The sequence below is a fragment of the Stegodyphus dumicola genome, chromosome 1 (assembly GCF_044657685.1).
Source record: "Stegodyphus dumicola isolate Sdum_Otavi_A_Nest chromosome 1, ASM4465768v1".
NCBI lineage: Eukaryota > Metazoa > Arthropoda > Arachnida > Araneae > Eresidae > Stegodyphus > Stegodyphus dumicola.
In genome coordinates, this window is record NC_140768.1 from 62,341,885 (window position 1) to 62,367,162 (window position 25,278).

Genomic DNA, 25,278 nt, shown 5'->3' on the forward strand with positions numbered 1-25,278 from the left:
ATTTTAAAGTGTATTTTCTTAACTTTAATATTAAGAGTAGTAATATATTCCTTTTCTTAGGATATATATAAAAATGAAAAAAAAAATTTGGTAAATCCACAATACATTTATTATTTCTGGTTATATAAAATTATGGAATATTAAAAAACAAAAATAACATAAATTCGTTATGGCAAAAATTACTACAAAAGCAGAAACTGGACTATAAAGTGCAATTTTCTTCAACACTTTCAGGCCCCCCTTTTTTGTTGTTGTTGTTATGCAGAGCAATTTTTTACATGGTTTTATTTTAATCCAGTTTTATTATTTGTTTAATTGTCATGATCGAATTTTATTGGAACCCTTCTAATGAGCTAATTCTTTGGGTATTGTGCACATATACTTATTTGTAATTACAAGGTGTGGCTATTAATTTTCAGGACTGCTCTAATAACATCAGAACAGTTGATGTGAAAAAAGTAACCTTTTAATATGTTTTGAAGTAATTCCTATCGGTCGTAATACACTTTTGTGCTTGGCTGTATAAGTTGTGGAAACAACTTTTAAAGTACTTTTTCAGGATAGCTCTTCAATGTCAACAACACGTTCTTCTTGATGCCTTCAACATCAACAAAGCGTGTTACTTTGATCACAGTTTTGAATTTGGGAAACAAAAAGAAGTCTGTGGGGACCAAGTCAGAAGAGTACGATCGAACATTCCCAAACTCAAAACTGTGATCAAAGGATGTCTTTGTCTGAAGATATCAAGAAGAATGTGACATCGACACTGAAGAGCCTTCCGAAAGAGGACTTTAAAAGTTGTTTTCACAACTTAAACAGCCGAGCGCAGAAGTGTATTACGGCAGATGGGGATTACTTCAAAACATATTAAAAGTTTATGTTTTTCACATCATCTGTTCTGGTGTTATTAGAGCAGCCCTGGAAATTAATAGCCACACCTTGTATAATTCAGTACTGAAGGAAGATCTTCTCAAATCTGATAGAAATCTTTTGAGAACTTATTTTTAAATTTTTTTTCGCATTTCCTTTCTTGAAAAATTTGAAATTTTGTGAAAATTTCAAAATCTCACAAAATTCTTTCTCCCAATATTTTAATATTTGTAGCATCAGATAAATTGAAAAATATTCTTCCATACCATGTTTTTCAGAAGCTCTAATTTATTGAATTTTAGAAATTATTCTGAAAATATTCCATTTTTTAGCTGTCCTGTAACTGCTGGTAAGATATTATTTTTAAATCAAAAGATTTAGTCTCTTATTGTTTGCAGTCCCATGATTTTAACTAATGGCTCATACTTCATTGCTATGCTGATTTGAAAACATATTTTGTCTCAATTTAGAGGCAGTGATTTTGCTATTCCCTGTTCTAAAAACTAAAAATAATAAAACAAAATATACATATTAAAAAACCTTTATCGTAGGTTACAAATATAAGACATACTAGAAAGTATTAGAAAAGCAACATAATTTTAAACCAGAACAGAAGTGATAACATAAAAATGATTCATTTAAGAAGGATTATTCTCAAATCCCTTAAATTTCTTTTACATAATTTCGAGTTAAAATTATTCACTGGTAATTTCATGCCTTTATTTTAGTCACATGACCAAGGACAAATTAATTTTTTTTTTACTATTGATTGCATTTATCAGAGTAAATTAAATTTTGAAACATATATTTTAATATATTCTAATAATAACAATTCTTTAAATGACCTTAAAAGTTTTCTAATATTTACCTTTTACTTCACATGGAAATGTTTTCTTTTTTTTTTTCCTATGTGAAGAACGACTGTGCTGCTAATAATGACTATGCTGTGGAGAAATCTACAATTTGTACACAGCAAAATAATGGAATTTGATAGGCTAGAATTATTTAGACACATATAAAGAATGATGCATATATTCCTTTCATTTAAATAAGCAGATAGCATATGGATTCCAGTGTTTTAAATCAACATAACACTCTAATCAAGAATAGCTAAATGCCAAAATAGTTAAAAATGTAAAATGTGATGTATGCACTTGAAAAACGCTTACATAAATATCTGAACTTACTACAGAATTTCTGTATTTAAATAATGTCTTAAAGAATGTAGCAAATTAAATGGTTTATTTGATTATGGCAAAGCACTCGAGGGCTATCTGCCTAATAGGAGGGTTGCTTTCATTGAGGGCTTTCGAAGGGAAACTAGCTCCTATATGCATTACACATGAGGAAAAGCATAATATCACCCATGCAGCAAGCCCATTTTCTGGCATTCGAACTCCAGACCAAACTGCCAATGTTTAGCAACTTTACTGCTTGACCACTGGTGAGCCGCAAATTCAATGAATTATTCATAATTGCTTTTAATCTCAGACATATACTAGAATTACATAGTAACACTATACAGTATTTACTGTAAATATTAAAAATGTCTAAATACGCAGAGCTGCCAAACTTTCGCAGAACTGGAATACAGGAGACTGAAAACTTTCATTGCATCTCCTAATAAACTACATATCTTCTTGTTTTTAATCAATCTAAATTTAATTACCACCTTCAAATACAGTTTTAGACAAAAAGAAAGAAATGCTGTGAGAAAAAAAATTATGATGGAAAATTTTGAAAAGGTGAAATAATTGCTAAGGCAACAAAAACCTTAACTATGTAAATTCATTTTCTTCTAAATTTCATTATATTTTTCTAATTGATTTTTATTTGAAGTAAATTGTTTAATCCACTCCAGATATATGTAAATCATTTAATGAAGATTTAACTAATGTTTAATAATGTAATATTTCTATTTAATTTTGCTTTCAATATGCAGAGGATACATTCCTAAGTTACTATATGGTTACATACATAATAATTGCTAATTTTATTTTTATCATGTGATAAACTTTGATAAACCACTTAAATGCTCTATTTGAGATTTCATCATTATAAAATTTCAACAAAGTTACAAAATCAAATGCAATTAGGCAAAAAATATAATTTAAAATAATGAATTAAATATTAAAGTAAAATATTTTATATCAAAGTCATCTTCTAATTAGTTTAATAGCCTGAATAATATACATACATGAACCCTATCTCAAATTATTATATATAATGTTAACTACATTGGTTTCCAAAAGTTAAGCAACATATTGAAACATCATGATAAATTAGCTATAAGTAGTTTAAAAATTTTTGAAATTTGGATGTGTTACAAATAAAAGTAAGCTGCATTGAGTAGCATTATGCAAGAGGTGCTGCTATCATTTTAAGTAAATATAAGTCAGCTTAAAATCAGCTGTATGGAAGGTAATTACTATTGAATTACTATAATATATTAAACAGTTTACAGTTAGCCAAAATGTAAAATTGAATTTGAGGCTGCATTTGTCAGCAGATTACATTATGTGTTATAGAGCCATAGGTCGATCCGAAGCAGGTCAATGACAGTTTGGTGTTGCAACCTACCAAAGGTAGACCAATAATTAGCACTTCTAAAGATGACCAGTATTTGTGACTTTGTGCACATTGTATCTCCATCTCAGCTTAGATTCATGCTTATTTCTGCTACAGGAAAGATAGTATGTATTAGTAGTGATAGTGTGCAGAAGGCTGCATGAAAAATATCTGTATGCTAGAAGTCCGGTATTGTGTGTTCTATTTACCTCCCACCACCATTTAAATTGTTCACACAGTTATGTAAAATGGACTGAAATACAGTGAGGTCTGTTCTGTTCACTGACGAGTACTGCTTTGCTTTACACAGCAATTCTCAACATGTTTATATATTCACAGAAACAAACACTCACAAATTAAACTCTCAATCTGACAAAAAAAAAAAAAAAAAAAAAAAAAAAAAAAGACATTTATACAGAAGGTAGTGTTCTTGTATGAGACTATTTTTAAATGGGTGCACAGGTCTGTATATGTAGCTATGTGGAACTCTTATTGTTTAGAAGTACAGAGACAACATATTGGATCTTTATTTTTCATCTGTATTCTGCCACAATTGGCAATGCTTTCACTTTGCAAGCAGATAACACCCACCCCTCACACTGCTTACCTGATGTGCCACTATCTTGAAGAAGAAATTATAATCCAAATGGAATAGCTAGCCTGTTCTTGGGAGACATGTTGCTGGCCTCCTACCCTAGATGGGCTTAGGACTGCTTTACTTGATCAATGAGTATTAGAATCAATACTAAAGCAATATCAATCATGTGCATTAAAATGGTTACCCATGCAACTGATTGACATCATCATAAACAGCATGAAAGATTGTCAGGTGTTCGAGGTGATCATATTCGTTACTAAGAATTTTTTTATATTTAATTTGTATATTCAAATTTAGATTTCATATTTCTGTTGATGTCACAAAATATAAATACCCTGTAAGAAAATTGTGTTTTTAAGTTACAAATGTTATAATAAATATTTACATCAAGTTTGATTGTATACTTTTTGAGTTATAATCAGTTTCCTATTTATTGCTTAGCTTTTGGAAACTAGTGTATAATAAAGTGATTTTAAGATTTGTCAATAAATTCATTCTGAAGTTGCATTGCTGTACAGTGTGAAAATCTCTAGATTTTTTTTTCTATTTCAAGGTTGGTGGCTATAAATAAATAATTTTTGGATTTTATATTTAACTTCAGCATGCAAAAAATTTTAAAAATTTCACAAAAATATAAAACTTACACGATCAAGAAAACATTGGAAAAACCATTTTAAAGTATAGAGACTGCTGTGGATACCAAATTTGTCCATGTGTTTTTTCAGTTTGGGAAGGAACTTTGTTAACAACTTATCATGGTGTTCTTGAAATCTCTTCAGTTTTGGAAAGCCAGGTATAAAGAAACCTACAAGAAACACATAAAATGAAAATTACCTTTCAGAAATTTCATATGCAAGCGATTCATGTGCATTAATATGCTGATGCCTGAAACTTTAAATTTAGATAATTCAAAAACTGAAAAAACTACATTTAATTTCAGTTTCTTTTGTTTAGGAGCTTAAAAAATAAATAAAAGTTCACAAAATAAATAAATAAAATTTCACAATCAACTTCAAGCTTAGAATTGAGACTATTCATCAATTCCTTTATTTTAGTGTCTATTATAAGATGTTTTTATTGCAAGCTATCTAATTAGACGCTCAGTTCGATTCAATTTTATCACTTAATAGTTATTTTACAAATTTACGCTAGGTTTAGAATGCAAAATTTTATCATTTTTAAATTAGCATATGAATCTAGACCAGCGGCTCTCAAACTTCTGACTAATGTGTACCATCTAAACAAAAATTGAAAATCTTTAGTACCACCACTACATTCTACAATGATTATTTTTCAGTTTCTGAATAGAAATATTTTTAAACAATTCTGAAATCTTTCAGATTTTATATTATGCCCAAAGGGGCTTTTTTTTAACATTAAAAATAATTAAATATCTTGTTCTTCACACTTAAACCATAAAATTGAATTCAACAGCAGTATCACAAAATATTAAAAAGAGCATATCCTTAGTATTTCCAATACACTGTCTCATGTGCTGGAGATTAAAATGTTTTTTTTTCGTACAGTGTTGCCATTGCTCACTTTGAAATCGTTGAGTTTATTAATCAAAAATTCGTTTAAAGTGTTAAAAATTTGAAATTTTGGGGTATTTAATGCAGGATGATGGGGTATTTAATTTTTAAATTTAATAGTTAAAAATACTTTGGTTCTTTGCATACCACCTTTTATCTCTTGCATACCACCAGTGGTACATGTACCACCATTTGAGAACCCCTGGTCCAAATGAGTTTAATATGCAGTACAAAACCCGTAAGCTGGATGTCCATTATCCGCAATGATCTATAATCTGGACCTCAAAGCCACAAACTTTTTTTTTGTATGTATGCGCATTTAATGCATAACGGACGGTATAAGCTAGGCTAAAATTATCTTTACTGATTCTAAAGCATTTCAGTTAATGTTGCGGATTGCGCTGTTCCTTAATCTTTTAATTGGATCCAGCTTATTATTTTTTGCTTATTTATTAAATATAGCTTCCAATAGTGAAGAAAGTGACAGAGAGGTTACTGAAAACGAAAATATTTTGACTGACAAGTTAGTCAACAATGCCAACTAGTGGCTCACCATTTGCGTTCTGACCATACATTCTATGATGAATGTTGCTCATATAGCTGTCTTCTTTTACCCCCTACCTAAGTTTTGCTCACTTGTTCAGGTTCACTCTGTATACAGGAACCAGAGGAATGTGTAAAAAAAATAATTTTGTATTTTATACAAATCTTTTTAAATATTTAAAAGTATGATTCTTTACATCTTTTAAAACATTTCTGTGATAGGAAGTTTATGTTTACAATAAATAATTGTGAAAATAAAAGCTGGGCTGCCCAAACAGTATAATGCTTAGGGGTGTCTAATGTGGTACCGAAGGGCCTGGGTTCAAATCGTGGAAAAGGCACGGATGTTTGTAAATGTGTAGTGTCTGTGTGGCATGTGGTACTCTAAATATGTGAGAAGCTGAAAATCCTCTCGAAAGGTTGGCGGTAGGGAAACAGGGATGAAAGAACCTCAGACATGATATGTCATTTAAATCAATTTGCAGCAAAGTTAATCAGTAGATCCCCAGCTAATAACAGAATCGATTACAGGTATCCTCTGATTTATGAACATTTGCTTTTTAGTTATGATAAATTAAAATTAGTACTTTTTTAATTAATAAAAACAAGAAGATAATTTTTCACTTTTATGAAGAAGATGATCAGCAGAGAGATGAATAGCAGTTATGAAGAAAGACGAACAGCAGTTAGCCAATGATTGCCAAAACAAATGATAAATGGTTATTACATAGCATATGGGTTTAATACAGTTTCTTCCGTATGGTTTGAATGCCTGGAAAAAAACTATATAGTAGGGAAAATATACCAGCCTTAGTAATCAAGTCTTTTGCAAAAGACAGAGGACAATAATATATTCTGAAACTGACCATTCAAATTGATGCAGCTAAGTAGCAAAGATGCAGTGAATTACATTGAGTACTTAACTTTATTGAACCCAATGAATGACAAACTCATCACAGCTAACAAGCTAAAATTTTAACTTAAAAAGACTAACTGAAAAAACATGTAAATAAAAAATACACAGTTTTGAGATAATTTTTAAATTATTATTATCATAGCAGATTATATCCTCTCACTACAATGTCTTTATTTTAGACAGAAAGTAAAAACATATTTCACTGCACTTACACATTTTTTATTTATTCATTTTCATATTTATTATCTCTTATTTAAATAATTATACATAAATATTTTTATATTGCATACAAGTATATCATGCTTATCAAAATAATTTTGTGTTCTTTGCATAAAGCCTAATTACAAACATCACACTCTCTAATAGTGAAAAAATGAAAAGTCTTCTTGTGATCATTGTCCACTGTTCATAAGTACAATTGTAATTAAAAATTTCAACTAAAGATACTACACTGAGAGTAAATTCAAAAAAAAAAAATTAATTAATAGACATAGCCATCAGAAATGGGAGGGGGGAAAAAAAAAAAAAAAAGGAGTCTAAACTGCAAAATGTTTTAAATTTTACTCAAAACGAAAATCAAGGCAGCCAAATTTAAAAGCAAATATGGAAAATATTCTTACCATGCATAGCATGCTTGCTATCCGTCATTAGAACAGATAGTGCCCAAAATGTATCCTAAATAAAATTAAAATAAAATTATCATAAAATTCATAAATCAGTCATTTTAAAATTGTTATAAAAATTAATAAATGACATCTCTTGACTAATAAAATATACTTTTGGGCAAGGGAGAAGCAAAATATATTAGGGAAGCTAATATTTAAGAATTTAAAACTAATGAATCAATGAACAATAGAAGATACATATTTAAAGTTCTAATGCATTTTCAGGTTAATCTAGCCAATAATCTGGAAATATTATTAGTTGAAATTGCTTTCTACAATACAGCTAGATTTGAAAAGTACAGTCAAAAGTCGTTAATCCGGACTCGTCGGGACTTCGGCGATTCCGGATTATCGATTTTTCCGGATTATAGATCATCAGTTTAAATCTCGTAAGATGGCATGCAGAAATTCTAAAATTAAAAATATGAAACCGTAATTTATGAAATAAAGAACAATTATGATCTAAAGGGTATCAAAATTTGCAAAAAGAAAAAGCTTAATATTTATTTGTTTACTTTATTAAACATTTCTTTCAATGTAAGTTGTTTAAGTTTTGCTTCGTTTCATGTGATAATACTTTCTCTTTAATTCTATTAAACAGACATAATTTCTTGTTCAGTTACAAAGTTCCGCCGTTCAAGTCCTATAATTGATGTGTCAAGAACACCGACTAATTTGTCAATCGAAATTTTTTTGTTTTCAATAACCTCTGTCACTTTTCTTCGCTATCGGAAGCGAATTATAATGACGAGGAACTTGTTTTAAATCATATCAAAGACGGAGCATATCGAGATGAAATACTACATTTGGTAAGGAATTATAAGCCAAATAAAATAAAAACATCTGCGCTGAAGATAAGGATAGTGCTGACAAATCAACTTCCAATTCATTAGGCGCCCACAGCCGAGCAGCATGAAATTGATAAACAGATTTCGGATTTCAAAACATACTTTCACTTTAGATCCTTTACATATTAACAAATATATGTCGGAAATTCTATTTGATATAATCGAAAGTTTAAGCTTACTTTTATAAAATTGCTCTTACAGTCTGCAAAAAATAATAAGCCGGATGCAATTCGAAAATTAAGGAACAACGCAATCATGAACATTAACTGAAATAGATAATTAGATAATTTTAGCTTATACGTCCATTATACATAAAATGCGCACGCGAAAACGTATTCTGCACTTGCGCACACTCATATGCGCAGTCGTAAAAGGTCTTACGCGCACGCGTGAACGCCTCTGCGCATGTGTCAACGTGCCGCATGCGCATAAAGTTTTTAGTTTTGATGTCCGGATTATAGATCATTCTGAATTATGGGTGTCCGAATTAACGACTTTTGACTGTATTTTATTTATATAGTTAATTACGATTTCAAATAACACATTTTTTTTTTAATTAATGAAGAAAAAAAGCAAGAGAAAGAGTATGCAAAAACTGTTTTATTTATATTGATGTCAAACAAATTTTCAGATGTCAGAGAAAAATGACACAGCAGGAAAAATCTTTTAGCATATGAACATGGCTTGTGCATATAATAGACATTTAGCTACATAATAAATATATGCTTCTTATACTACATGATAACTTCCTAATGTATCTCAAGCTGCAGACTTAATTTTTTGTCAACAAAGAGGGATTTTGTTTTTGTAACTACAGAAATAGCAGCACAATTTTGTCTCTAAGCCTTATTAGGGAGGAACCAATAAAAAATGTATGACAATTTTAATTTTTGATAACGTCTCTGCTTATGATCAGTTATTCAAAAGTCGATATATAACTGATGATTATAATTCGATTTTTCTATAAATTGAGGGAGATCACTGATATATTTTAGTTCCTGAACCCTTTGATATTTTAAATCACAAATTATTCCTTTGAAAAATAAATTTGACAAATGTAGAACTTTATATTCAAGCACTTAAGTGATTCATAATATTGTGGCAGTCTATGAGTGAGCAATGAAAATGCAATGCTAGTATAATTTGCCTCACAGAATAACTATTTCTAACAAATTCGAGAATATTCTACATAATTGCAGACTAACATACACTATGGCTGCAAGCAAAGGAATAACATCCTCACCATAATTTTAAGGTTAGGCTACTGCTACACTGTAAGATAGCTTGTCACGGCTTGAAAGTACCACCACTGTACTTAGCTATAAAATATAGTTTCATTACATTGACTTCATAAACTATTTCAGCTGTTATAAATAGTTTTAATATTTGGCTTCACAATTAATTTCCTTATTTCTAAAATATATTTGACTTCTAAATCATGTGCATATTCAGCATTTATATGAATTTACAAGCTGCCTATCTGAACTAATCCTTTAGAGAAAAAGCTTGTAATAAAAATAGAGGTCACTGATAGTTAAAGTGCATGAAAAACAAAATTCTGAAGACCACTGATTTAAAGCCAGTAATAAAGCTAGTCTGTGATAAAAAAATGTTGCAAAGGCTTGTTATACAATAAAAATTTCAGAGAAATTTCGTACTGTGCCGTCTAATCTATGTTAATGTTTGATAAGCAGTTCTGCTTTTTGTTAAAGTTCCTAAGAAATAAATATATGCTTATTATTATTGGACATTTAAATTTCATTTCTGTGAGTGCTTGTCATCAGGGATCCATTACAATGATTTGGCCAAGGAGCCCATAATGCTATTAAGATGGCACAGCCAGAGTTTCCTTATTTAATTATTCCTCCCAAATAAATCAGAAATCTTTTGAATGATCATAACAAAATATAATACAGTACAAAACATTATGGAAAACAGCAACAAATGACATCGAAATCATACTTTGGGCTTGACTCTAAAAAACTGCCCTCTGAATGTTCACAGTTTAAAAAAATTATTTTATACATAGCTTCAGTGTGATTTATTTTTTTTAGCATTCTAGACTACTATTCTTAGCATTCTAGACAACTTGAAAATAAACAAACCTCATCATTCATAAACATTAGAAGAAGACCTGCAATTTGACTCATTCCTTGGCAATAACCAACTTCCTGAAAATAAAGGAGTAATTTTTACTCAATTTTTACTTTAATTTCATGAAACAGCTGAATATGTTGCAAGTAGGGAAAAAATGTCAAAAATACAAGATATCCATATACAGTCAATTTATCATATCATTAATTAGAAAAAATTAACATTGGAATTTAATTTTCCATTTCATAATTTTTCTGTAATTTTTTACCATTAATTTAAAAAAAAAATATGCAATTTGGGAAAAACTTCCAATGGATATACTTTGTTAATAAAATTGAACCCCCCCCTCAAAAATGACAACTTTCCAGCCTAGGCAGGAAAACATTAAACTGTGATATAATCCTTAAATGTGATGGAACCTTGGATCATGAAACAATTCAGGAACAAACTATCTGAACAAAAAATGCCTTGGATGATGAATGATGTCTTGAATTATGAACACTCAAGTTGGCAACTTAGCAGATTCAAAGATGTTTTGAAGTAATCCATATCACATGATTAACATTCAGGGACTTCCAAAAACATGATTTTAATATTTTCCATTGTTTAATTTTCATTGATGAAGCCTGACAACTTACAAGACTATGAGTGTGACCTAGAGGAAAGTGTGAGCAAGTTAGATCATAGGTTAAAAACTGAGTACTTTGACATTTAAAAATTTTTCTGCTGTCAGTGATACTGTGTCTCTAGACAAAATCATGAGCTAGGATGTTTCAATAAAGACATGGAGAAGTTACTAGAGAATCATAAAAAAGAGCTCGACAGGAATGAAATACAGCTTCAGAAGCAATTAAAAAAAGTTATTGTGGAAGAAATGTCTGTGGAGAAAAATATTAATCTCGTTCTCTGAGCTACAAAATTTGTGAAAGATGAGATAAGATTTTTCACAACCTACCCTGATATAGTAATAGCAGGCTACAGCATAAGCATTTTCAATGACAATGCTGTGTATCACTTTAGATTCATTTTAAAATGTAAACAACAAATCACATTGCACAAATTTTAAGTGGAACTTAAATCGACTGAGTTTCATGTCAAGGGTATTTAAAGCTAAAGAAAAGATGAAAGAAGATGCCAACTAAGGAAAATAGCAACTGCAACATAACCTGATATTTTAATGGAAGGGGATTTAGCATTTAAACAATAACAACTTAGCATTTTCCGATTATGCAATTTACTCTCCTTCCTACAGGTACAACAAAATTAACATCTATTTTATATGTTTAATATTGTGATTATCTTTTTTGTTTTATATTTACTGTTTTCTGTTGATTTTGGGTTATCAACTTGTGCACAAGGTACTGTTATAAAGTTTAAATAAGCAATCAGGGACGCACCATCCACATGGGCAAGGTCGTGCAGCACTCAACTGTGCCAAAGCCTTAAAGGGACCTAGGGTAATTTTATTATCTACTAATACTGACTGATGGTGAAATTACATTACTCCTATTCGTTTAGGGGCTCTAGCTAGGTGCACTGTTTGCTGTTCGATCAAAAGTTTTTAGGTTTATTAAAATGCTTTCACAGTCAATACAGGTTTACTAATTGTTCATTATCGTCATGAGTGTGTGAGCCATGTGAGCATACCAAACATATGTATTCGTAACTCCTAATTTGCTAATATAATGATTGTTAAAAACTGAGCTATCCAGACTAGATATGATCCCGGGCCAATACAAATTTCTAAATAGATTGGAGGGACGCACAAATAAAAAACACATTTTTTAAAGAAAAGGTTTAATAGCGTAACATAAGTTACTATGTAACTGTTACATAAAATTGTATTAGTGCTTCATTAATTTATCTTTTACAATGCTTTCAATATCAACATTATTTAGATTTTATAAAATTCATCGTGAAATACGCACTTTCACAAAGATAGATACTGCCCATCATAAAACCCATTTTCAAGCCAAGATTGGTTAATTTGGGGAAATGCTCATCAAGGAGCTTAAAAGAATCTATTCCAGACTCTGTTCTGCCCTTGTAAAAGGGGTCTGATTGTAGGTCACATAATGCCAATTGATAATCAGTCTTTACACTTTGAATTGCAATTGTTAATGGATGAATGAAAAGTGATATATCACTCTCTAATTCTTTAAAATTTGCAAATCACTGCTCAGGTACCACAATTACACTGTCAATATACTTCAGGTGATCCTTAAAGGTACATCCTTCAAAATTTTCCATCTCTGTGTAATGTTCTTTGCAACTCGGAAAAAAAGAAAAATTACTCTGCTCTAACATGTTTTGAACAATTTTAGTTTACTTCTAAAACCATTCACATATTCCTACAAGTTGCCAATATTGTATCCTTTGCCTCATAACTTCAAATTTAATTCGTTCAAATGTTGTGTCATATCAGTTAAAAATGCAAGATCATCCAGGAATAAAGGATCTTGCATACAATTTTGCAGTTAAAAAATTTCTGATTTTATTTCATTTTTTAGAAATAAAGGCATTTTTTTCATAAAGCAAAAAAACGTTCAAGGCACTCCCCAGCACTAAGCCATCTTATTTTGAAGTGTAATAACAAATCTCCATAGGTTGCATCAATTTCACTTAAAAATCTCGAAATTTTCTATGAGTTGAAGCTTTGTTTCCGCCTCCAATGAGACTTTTCATTCTAACAACAACTTTTATGGCATTCGTTTGGCTCAAAGATTTTCCACATAAGGCTTCCTGGTGTATGATGCAGTGAGTCAACAGGGAATTAATGCCGTTTTCTTTAAGAAGTCCTACGAATCCTGTCACTGTTCCCATCATAGCTCCATCAGTTACAATGCAAGAAAATTTTTTAAATCCTCCATAGTCTATGGCAGTTTAATTGACAGCTGAAAAGATATCAGCACTTTTAGATGTTCTGTGTAACGATATCAAATTTAACATTTCCTCCACAATAATTAATTTTTTTTAAATGCAACGAATAAATATTAATAGTTGAATGATATCTGTCTGGTTGGTACTTTCATCCAAACATATTGAGTAGTATTCACAATCTAAAATGCAATCACATAATTTTTTGTAAACACATTCACCTATATCATCTACTCGTCATGCCACTCTTTGATGAGATAATGCTACAGATTCGAACTTTTCCGCCAACTTTAGCTGCATGAAGCATTGAGCCATTGAAACTGTGCACTTTTTCATTAAAATCCCATCACTGAATAGTAAAGAAACTTCATAAGACACAGCCAAACTTTGTTCATTCTACAATAATTTTTCTTGCTTCACCGATAATTTTTTTATACTTTTCTTCATGTAAAGTAGTATAATGCCGCTTCACATTGTATTCCTTATTCATTGACAAAACTTGCATACAAATCATACACTGAATTTTATTGTTCTTGTTGCAGATCAGATAGTCTAATCCCCATTTTTCATTAAATGCACGATTTTCATCACTTATTTTTCGCTTCTTCACAGACATAATGAGGTTTGTTATTTTGCAATAGAGTTCTATTTACTATGCAATTAAATCACAATTTTAAATTGACAAAAGAAATAAATGAAGGAGTATGCTCGAATTACACACAACCACTATGATTACTAAATAGTTATTACACAACACTCATCGTGTCAAATGACAACTAATAAATAAACGACAATCAACGGCCAGTGCTATTTCACTCCCTGATCGCACAGCATTTTAGCGGGGAAAGCTCACCCGACGGGTAGCAGGGAACCAATACGCAATCTAATAACTGCTGTAGCGGGCAGCAATATGCAAGTGAAATTTTCTCCAGTGCGGTACTCCGGAATTCAAGCCACATTGCCGATAAGGTGCAATTTTAATGTCCAACAACATTCCTTCTCTGTCGAATTGGGCAGCTTTTTAAAAGAATCAAAGCAGTGCAACTTCCGTTATTCTATGCAATGGCCTTGAGCGGAGATGGACAACTGTGCTTGGCCATGAATAAGGCACTAAACATGAGTCGGGACGGGACTCATAAATACGTACATATGAATACGATTCAATATTTGAATACGATTCAATAAAATGTCTGGTTATCAAAACTTGCATAACAAGCGAAAATGCGAGGAAGACTTAAAGAAAAGCAATTTGAAAGTTACCAACTTTTTTGGAAGCTCAGTCATTTTTAAGACAGTTCTTCTGCTAATAACATTAATAAGAGTGGTTTTCCATTTCAATCAACATCAAAGCTGCTGTTACAATTAGGAAAGTAAACCAATCATCCAATAGATTCAGGTTCTGATACATTCACACATATACGATAAAACCACTAATTTCATGCATCCCTGTACTTTGGATTACTATGGATTGTAAACCTACCACAATGCAAATTTTTTAAAGATTTACTGATATTTGAATAATTTTTGCACCGAAATATATGTGATGGCAACAACTAATCTGAAAGAAATTAAATGATAGTCTCTGAACATCATCATTGAATATAGTAATTATATTTTACAGAAAAATACTTCTTGAATCTAAGTTTAATAAATCTAACCCATAAATTAATGAAATAACTTAGTTTACATTAATTTATATACTTGTTTATGTGAATACAGGCACATTTTGCAGACTTACAAAAATTCTGTCAATTATTAATTAAAATAAAAATCAATCTATAACAACAGTAAACATTTAACCTGATGAAAACGCAACATTAGATCTATGAACATAATAATTACTTGTAATACATAAAATCTAACATAATCCTAAAATAATCTAAATTGTAGTTATATGAATCATAGTAATATTTTCAAATTTCTACTAGTATGAAATTATAATAATAAGCATCATGAAAAATATGCAGATTAATAATACTTACTGCATTATAAATAGAATATGCTGCTAAGACTTGAAAGAGAGACTGCTGTCTATAAAAATTAGAATGGAAAGTATTAAAAACTCAAATAATTAAAAAATAAGGTGACTAAGAAAACCAGTAAATATTTCATTTCAAAAACTAGTAAATGGTACATATTTAAAACGCATTAATTGTATTTCTCCTGAGAAATATTTTAAAATAAAGCTAGGAAGCAAAAATATTTTTAAATTAAGCTAGGAAGCAAAATTAAAAAAAAGCATGAAATAGTCACAAGTAAAATGCTAAAAAGCTTATCGCTTTCTGTAAAAATTTAAAAATTAAAAGAAAATTCGGTGAGGGGGATAGGGGAAGAATGATGTTATTCCTAAATTAAAAGTCTGCAGGAGATTAATGGTGATTTTTTTAATTCACTAAGCATGCAGAGACTGTCAGCCTAACATTAACGATGAAGAGCATTAACATTAACTCAGCATGTACTACTTACTGTCCATGAAATTCACACTGGGTTAACCTGGCATGATGAATTAAACATTTTATGAATGTTGAAAAATGAAAGAAAAGCAGATGTAAATACAAGAGGTTTTTCTAAAATGTTTGGAAATATTAAGCACAGAATTTTTTAAGTTATAAAAATTAATCATGCAGAAAATGATTTTTAAGATTTCCACAGTTCATCATCTGTATTTGAAGTTAATATGTACAGTCATGAAATACTTCATTACTTTTTACGTTTTTACAACATTCAGGACTATAAACATTGTCATATAGATAAATTTATTCCAAGATATTCTAATACTACATCAGCAGAGTTTTTAATTTAATAATTTCTAATACTGTTCAAATTATTGTTTATTTATATTTTTTGGGGGGGAGGGGAATGTCTTGTTTTGCAATTTTCCCTAAAGGTACATAACATAATTACATTGGAATTAAAGAAATAAAAACTATTTTTAACAATATTTACATAATACAAGTTTAATCTCAATAAAAATGTTAATTACATTTACTGTTATAATTAATCCAACCCTGTCCATTCAAAAAATATTGATTGGAAATCTGTGTTTCCAAACACACACACACATACACACATATATTTACTTTTTACTTCCTTTTTATTACCTTGCATTCTTTTATTTTGATTAATAATAATTTGGCTTAAAAACATACAACAGGATGATGCACTTAAAGAAGAAATCATAGAAACACATTTTTTGCTTTTCTATTGATAATGTTATCTCCAAGAGATGATGATGTCCTTTTATTAGTAATAACCTTTCAGTTAGTAATAACTTGCACATTCTTTCACTTATGTATAACTCATGATTAACACAAACACAAAAAAATAATAAATTATTCACTTCAAAAGGGGGGAAAATGGTACTAATGTAATCTTATAAATTGTTAAACACAAATTTCAGTAAGTGGACTTAATTTAAATGGAAGTCAAATTAATTATCAATATTTACTAATGATTCTATATGTATTTAAAAATACACAGAAAATCTTACTTGCAAAATTCTGGAATATGCCTTACAAAGAAACAAAAGTATTCACTCAAACATATATTAACAAAAAATTTTACATATAATTACTTAGGACCATATCTCTCACGAAACATTATATTATTCCGGAAAGTTCTGTTGACATCCAAGTCTATTTGCTTTATGTCTGTACAGTACAAACGTGACTGCTGAACCATTTCCTAAAAGAAAAAGGGTGGAGAATTCAAATATTATTTAAACACAGATATGCATATTACCACATTTTGAAAACTTACATAAAAGTACATTTTCAGAGATAAAAATCATTATCTATATACTTGATATTTTCCCTCTTGCTCCAACTTTATTTGAGGTACTCCCAGTAATCGACACCAAACTTCACCTCTGACAGCATTAGGTACACCTTTGTATACTCGTAGCCTCAACTAAAAAAGAATCCAATACACATATTTAAAACCACAGAAATAATATTAACAAACAGAGCACGGTTATTCATTTTATGAAAATATTAAGCTTAAAATAAATATATTTGGAAAAACTGCATTCTAAAGAACCATTCAAAGTTGTTACAGTGTTTCTCTAAAGTACCCAAAGAATTTGTGTTACTGAAAACCAGATCAATGTTCATTTAAACTGTGAATAATTTGCAAATCAAATCTGGAAAAAAAAAAATCCAAGATTGGAAGTGCAATGAATTGCATTCAGTTTCATCAGATTAAAGGAAAAATAGTAAGCTTCAATAAATTGTTAACTCATGTTAAATTTAACACATTTCTGCAATTATTAAAATCAATGTGTCTCCATGATATGTGCATCTAGCACATCTTTACACATAAACTAACTTTGGGAATCATTTATATTGGTTTTCAAAGGGTATTTGATGATTTTCAAAGGTTTCAAAGGGTATTTGATGATTTTGTAGGAAATAAGTAATGACTAGATATTTATAATGAGCACATAAGCAGAATTAAATCTGTAATTGATATGAAATATCTTCAATCTAAGAAAAACATTTTAAATAATTTTATCACTGATATTTATGCTGATTTCATACAAAATAAAGGGATATAATACATATGGAAAGATATTTTAAATAACATTTTTGTGTATTAATCCATACTTTTAAATTTTTGCTTTCCACTGTGCATCAAACTGTGCCTTTAATTTTATGAAGTAATCACTAGTATATTTTCCAAAATATTTTCAACAGGCATTTTCTCTTTGTATTTTCAGTACTGAGCAAATTTTACAGCATTTTAATTTTAACTTGCTTATTAGATTTTAACATAATACAGTGTAACCTCGAGATACAAGTTTAATTCGTTCCAGCAGTGAGTTCATATAGCGAATTTCTCATATCTAGAAACAAACTTCCCCACTGGAAATAATGGAAATCCAGTTAATCTGTTCCGCACCCTCAAAAATATTAACATAAAAAGAAATTTTTCTAATAAATAACACTGGTAAATAATGTAACCGTAGTTTACTTTTATGATAGCTTCTAACACCTTTTAACTACTTTTAACCTTTTAACTGATTCTTGTTAACACACACCAAGAACAGCTTCTCAACATCTTCTAGGCATTTTGGACGGTGCTTGGAAGTAATGGTAACTCATTTGACCACATTAAGTTTCTTAATTTCTTCCTTCTTTTTTAGAAAAGTACAGATCGTCGATATCGAACAACTAATTACGTCACTCTTACACCATGCTTATGTTTATCTCTGATTTCTTCCTTCATTTTATTTGCAGCACTATCAAAGGCAACAATCTTCTTGGGAGGCATTGTGAAATAATTATTTTCACATTAAATGTAAAAAACAATTTACTCACAAGCACACAAATATGCAGATTCAAGAACACTGAGTGATGCTATTTCTCAAGCCAAGCCGAATCGGGAAATAGCATACTAACAGCCTGGCTCATTGCTCGTTACTCCAGTCAGTGCTTGTATTTAGAGATAAATTTTTCGCTCATACTTTCCTCGTATCTCGAATTTCTCGTATATAGAGGTGCTCGTATCTCAAGGTTCCTATGTACCATAATATTAGAAGAGCTTTGGTACTTTTCTGTTATCGGGACCAGATTCAGAAATGTATACACACACATTTCTGAATCCAGTCCTGATAACAGAAATGTATTGAGCTTACATACACACACTGATTCTTGTATTTATCAATCAATTTAACTTATGCTTCTGTAATATTTACCTTATACAGTCAAAAGTCATTAATTCTGACACCCATAATCCGAAATGATTATAATCCGGACCTCAAAGCTACAAACTTTCTGCGCATGCATCCCGTTGACGCATGCGCGTAGGCTTTTACGCATGTACGTAAGATCTTTACGGCTGCGAATATGCGTGTGCGCATGTGCAAAATATGTTTACGCATGCACGTTCAATGTATAACGGGCGGTATAAGCTAAGCTAAAATTATCTAATTCAGTTAATGGTGCAGACTGCGTTGTTCCTTAATCTTCGAATTGGATCTGGCTTATTACTTTTTTGCAGACTGTTAGAGCAATTTTATAAAAGTAAACTTGAACTTTCGATTATGTCAAATAGAATTTCCATTATATATTTACCAATATGTAAAGGATCTACAAAGTGAAAATATGTTTTGAAGTCCATTAAACAAAAAGTGGAATTGCTGCAAAGAAATGGATAAAGGCATATCCTTTGTTTCTCTAACCATTCCGAAATCTGTTTATCCATTTCTCACTGCTCTGCGGGGGGGGGGGGGGGGACACCGCGGTGCGCAATGAATTAGAAGTTGATCTGTCAGCACTATCCTTATCTTCAGCACAGATGTTTTTAGTTTATTTGGCTTATAATTCCTTACTAAATGTAGTATTTCATCTCAATGTACTCCGTCTTTGATATGATTTAAATCAAATTCCTCATCATTATAATTCACTTCCGATAGCGAAGAAAGTGACATAGAGGTTATTGAAAATGAAAAAATTTCGATTGACAAATTAGTCGGTATTCTCGACACAGCAATTATAGGACTTGAACAGCGGAACTTTGTAACTGAACAAGAAATTATGTCTGTTTATAGAATTAAAGAGAAAATATTATCACATAAAACGAAGCAACTTAAAAACTGACATTGAAAGAAATGTTAATAAAGTAAATAAATATTAAGCTTTCTTTTTTTTTTTTTTTTTTTTTTTTTTTTGTTTTTGTAAATTTTGATGCCCTTTAGGTCATAATTGTTCTTTATTTCATAAATTACGGTTTCATATTTTTAATTTTATAATTTCTGCATGCCATCTTACCAGATTTAAACTGATGATCTATAATCCAGAATCGCCGAAGTCCCGACGAGTCCGGATTAACGACTTTTGACTGTATATTTCAAAATTTTTTAATTTTTAAAATTTTTTTGGTTACCTTAGGTATGTCTGTAGTAAAGAATGCAATAGTAAAAAATATCTACAGTAAAAAATGCATATTAAAGCAAAGCAAGAAAAAATATTGCTCAAAAGGATATGAGCATTATTAACCACTTGCACTACAACTAAACTTCACGGTTGTGGTACCGTGCGCTACAATATAACAAGTGGTAATGTGTCTCATTTACGCTGCTCCCCGTCTGCGAGTGCAATCCAGAGCTGTAACTTGAGAAATAAACAATCTCGTTGTTAAAGGACGTGTGCACCACGTTATTTTCATTTTTGCGTGCGGTTTGAGACAAAAGCATCTCGGCGTGCGTTGCACGTCTTTTTAGTGCAAGTAATTAATCAAATTCAAACAAAGAATTCAAAATTTTTTATTGCAACTCATTTTTAAATCATAATTCCAAACTGGAAGCTAAGTTACATTACCTCATCATATTTGTGAGAATCAGACGAGGAGGATAGTAAAAACATTACAATAAACATTAATAGACAGATTTTTCAGTCAGAACAACTTTATAATATAATGAACTTTTACATTAAATATATTAGTTCTAGAAGGAGAATTATAAATTGAAAATTACAGTAAGAAACAGCTACGATAATGATATTACCTATCAGGAAGCTTACTTTTTCAGTATCTTTGTACTTGTCCCAGTTCTTTATCATTTTCAGCCATTTTCCCAATCTTTCATTTTCTCGTTCACGAATCTGAAAATCACAAAAGTATGCAATACGTTTTTATAAGTATAAAAATTAAGCATGCATTTGAAGCACCGAAACTGTATCCAATTTAATTTACAAGCATCATAAATTCTGAACAGTAACATATACACAGGGTTGAATCTGTGCTACAGATTTCGCTGTTCGTTAACTGATTCATGATTGGGGCATTGTCGTTGCAATGAAAAATTTTAGTTGTTCTGCGCATGCGTAAAGCATACAAAAAAAATTTGTGCCTTTGAGGTCCGGATTATACATCATTCCCTGATAATGGGCGTTCGGATTACGGACTTTGTATTGTATAAGCATAAATAAATATATCTTATTGTTACTGTTATAAATCCATGAAAGCAAGACATTACAGCACAGAAATTTTTAACTTTCCTTTGATGTCCTGAATCCCTCACTCAATGAAAGCTAAAAAAGCATTTTCTAATACTTTCCATTATTCCTCATTTCTACCTGATTATAATTATATGCTTTTAATATGAGTAAACTGAAATCAAGTATCAGAGCACCTGTAACAATATAAGAAATTTTTACTTGAGTAAAGAATAATGCAGTTATTTGAAAAGCAGAATTAATGGATGTACTTCACTTCTAAGTCATACACACTCCTCTGGAAAGAATGAAACAAGTACGATGGACCATCTCATGTTAGACATAAATGACAATAGAGATAGAAAAATTCTTTGTCTTTTGTTTATTACAATCACAATTAGTATATACATATTTTGAGATCAGCATGATGCCATTTAAAAAATAAATCAACAAGATATAGCACCAGTTGACGAAGTTTAATAAATAAATTATTTATGATTAAAAATAATGTTATGTATAACACCATTTCAAACTTATCCATTCTTCCAAAATAAAATTATTGCTGTGAACATCATTAGCCACATTTAATGGGACAACATGCAGCAGTTTGATTATGATTGGCACAAACAAAAAGAAAATTATTTGTTAATAAAATATTGGGTCATCCGAAGAGTTCTGAAATTTTTTTATGATAAAACATATGAAATAGTACAAAAGTCATGGAAATAGAAAAGAAAGGAAAGGCCCAAACTGATTTTTCCAATGCACTCCCTTGATGCAATGACCTACCTCTCTTGTTTACCAAAACATTCAGTGACTTGCCATTACGATCAATAGGTTTTTAGATGCTTGGAGGAGAAAACTTTGTAATTACATTGTAAATATTATAAATGCATACATTTTCTTTTTCTACAATATTTCAGAGTCCTAAATATGTGAAAGAATGTATTTTTAAACAACATTTCATTCTTAACAGAACCAAATGCTATACTCATGCTCAGAACAGTTTTAATTTGATTGAAATATTCCCACAAGTTTTCAGAAGTAAATTTTAAGATAATTTGATTTTATTCAGTTAATGATCACAAAAATTAAAATCAAAGTTTGTTGTATTATTAATATTAAAATCACACATTATTCCTTTGCTATTTATAGGGCTTCTTTCTGAAATACTTTCTCAACTATGAAATGATATTCAGCTTCTGGATATTTTTTAAATCAAAAATCATTAGCTATGCTATAATTAATGCTAGGTTCATTTAAAGTTAGAGCACCTTTCATTTCAATAGTTAAATACGTTAAATATTGCTGACTGCCACATACATAACTTTCTATGAGTATTTCTGAAAGGGATTAAAAGAGGGGGTAATATTATTTAAAACTTGTAAAATTATTATAAAATGTAAGGAAGTAATTCTTTTAATACTTATTAATTTTTTTTTATCCTTGATTTCAGTAATATACATTCTAAAATTTCTATTTTACTACTTCCTTAAGTATGCATCTCACAAATTTTTTACAGCCGAAAACATCGCGGACGAAAACGTCGAGGAGAATACAACGCAAGGCGAAAACGTCGTGCTACAAAACATCGTGGGAGAAAACATCGCAAAAAGAAAACATCGCAGTTCTAAAACATCGTGGTACAAAACATCGTCGTCGAAAATAAAGCGGTTCAATAACTTCGCAGTTTAAAAACATCGCCGTCGAAAATATCGTGGTAAAAAATAAAATATCTACAAATCATCGCATGACGATAACATCACAGACATGCTTTAATAACTGTAAATGGATATTCTCATAATGACTTGTGAGCGCAAGATGGAATGAAGGATAATTTTTACTTTCATATTTTTTATTAACTAATAAATTTTTGCTGAGAAAATGAAAAGGAAATTTAAGCATAGATAACTGATGCAACTTATAGCACTTAATAGAACTTTAAACTGACATAGTTAACTAACAAAGGCCATTAATAAATCATTTTTCATAAAGTTTTTACTGGTCATTTTTCATGAAGAGTGTAATCTATAAGTTGCGTTTAATTTTCTATGCTTAAGTTTCCTTCTAACCTTTTCAGCAAAAATTTATTAGTTAATAAAGAAATGTGAAAGTAAAAATTATCCTTCTTTACATCTTGCGCTCACAAATCATTATGGGAATATCCATTTACAATTATTAAAACCTGAAAAAAGCATGTATGCGATGTTATCGTCATGCGATGATTTGTAGATACTTTATTTTCTACTACGATATTTTCGACGGCGATGTTTTTAAACTGCGACGTTTTTGAAGCGCTTTATTTTCGACGACGATGTTTTGTACCACGATGTTTTAGAACTGCGATGTTTTGTAGCACGACGTTTTCGCCTTACGTCGTTTTCTCCGCGACGTTTTCGTCCGCGATGTTTTTGCCGCGATGTTATCGGCGGACACCTTCATACCTGTTTTCTAGTACAAACAATTATTCCTTAAATAGTTTTATAAATAGATTCGTCAACAGAATTTCAATTTGTGTTTGTAATTAAATGTTAAAATAATTATATATATTTAGATAATATATATAATCATTATAAATTCAGATATAGTTAATAACCAGATTTCTTCACCGTAATATTCAGAGGGATTTATGAATGAATAAATCCTTGATTTCCAAATACATTTATAAAAAAAAGTTTGTGCCTTTGAAGTCCGGATTATATATCATTCCCTGATAATGGGCGTCCGGATTACGGACTTTGTACTGTATAAGCGTAAATAAATATATCTTATTGCTACTGTTATAAATCCATGAAAGCAAGACATTACAGCACAGAAATTTTTAACTTTCCTTTGATGTCCTGAATCCCTCACTCAAATATTATATAAAATCATTAATAAATATTTATGCATTTAGTTAAATGCAAATTTATGTTTTTTACAAGGATATGCATAGATACTCATATATATTTAATACTTTCAATTTCCGGCATGTGTTCTGTGAATTTATCATATTTTTCGAGTAAAGTAATTTACAATAATTTAGCATATATCAGAATTTTTACATTGAATGAAAATCACATGCATTATTTTTAATGCACACTCAAAAAGACAGTTTTTTTTTTTTTTTTTCAGAAGTCCTCCATGAAAACATCTCTCCTCTTATGCAGATAACCTTTGCGTGCTTTAGTCTGTTTTAAAAACCTAACCTGATCTACACAACAAATTAAAAATATTATAACATGCATAATTTTATATTTACATTTAGGCATCAGGTTGCACACTTTTGACTTAAAACACATTTTTGGATACATTCATTATCAAATTTTCTAGTAAATATATTTTGGCAGAGCATTCAATAACTCTTAGAAATTTTACCCAATTTAATAGTTCTTTGATAATATAATAAATAGCAACACTTTTTAATCATTAACCTCATTGTCACCAAATCACAAGCTTGATTTCCATACTCTGCATACCAACATTGCTTCATTTTTTGGAATAGTTAAAACAATTAATTGATCTAAATTCATAAATATATAAGATTTATACAGTGTAAGGAAATCCAAAATGTACTGAAATACCGATTAATAATATTGAAGATGCTTTTTTCGTGTCCTGAAACTGTTTTGAAACCTAAACATTTTTAAAAAGTGCATATTACAATATTACGTGGATGATAAAAAGTGTATTTTATTTAAAACATTTTGATATTTGGAACATAAAATAAAAATAGTAAATACACGTTCAACGGCATCAAAAGCAGTATATGCTTATACCAGTTAGTTCTTTGGAAACTGAGCTTTAAAATGTATTATATTTTTGTGATATTTTGATATTTCAAAGATATTTAT

General features: G+C 30.1%; 1 protein-coding gene across 9 annotated transcripts in view; it reads right to left on the bottom strand.

Annotated features, from left to right (window-relative positions):
* LOC118204040 (USP6 N-terminal-like protein) overlaps nucleotides 1-25,278 on the bottom strand; it is a 173,949-nt gene that overhangs the window by 21,506 nt on the left and 127,165 nt on the right. For all 9 annotated transcript variants that reach the window (XM_085815524.1, XM_085815538.1, XM_085815511.1 and 6 more), the window contains 7 exons: nucleotides 21,032-21,112; nucleotides 17,313-17,420; nucleotides 17,086-17,195; nucleotides 15,494-15,542; nucleotides 10,646-10,711; nucleotides 7,648-7,702; nucleotides 4,681-4,841 (listed from right to left, as the gene is read on the bottom strand). In XM_085815524.1, the coding sequence (XP_085671650.1) occupies nucleotides 4,681-4,841; nucleotides 7,648-7,702; nucleotides 10,646-10,711; nucleotides 15,494-15,542; nucleotides 17,086-17,195; nucleotides 17,313-17,420; nucleotides 21,032-21,112 (630 nt within the window). The remainder of the gene's footprint in view (nucleotides 1-4,680; nucleotides 4,842-7,647; nucleotides 7,703-10,645; nucleotides 10,712-15,493; nucleotides 15,543-17,085; nucleotides 17,196-17,312; nucleotides 17,421-21,031; nucleotides 21,113-25,278) is intronic.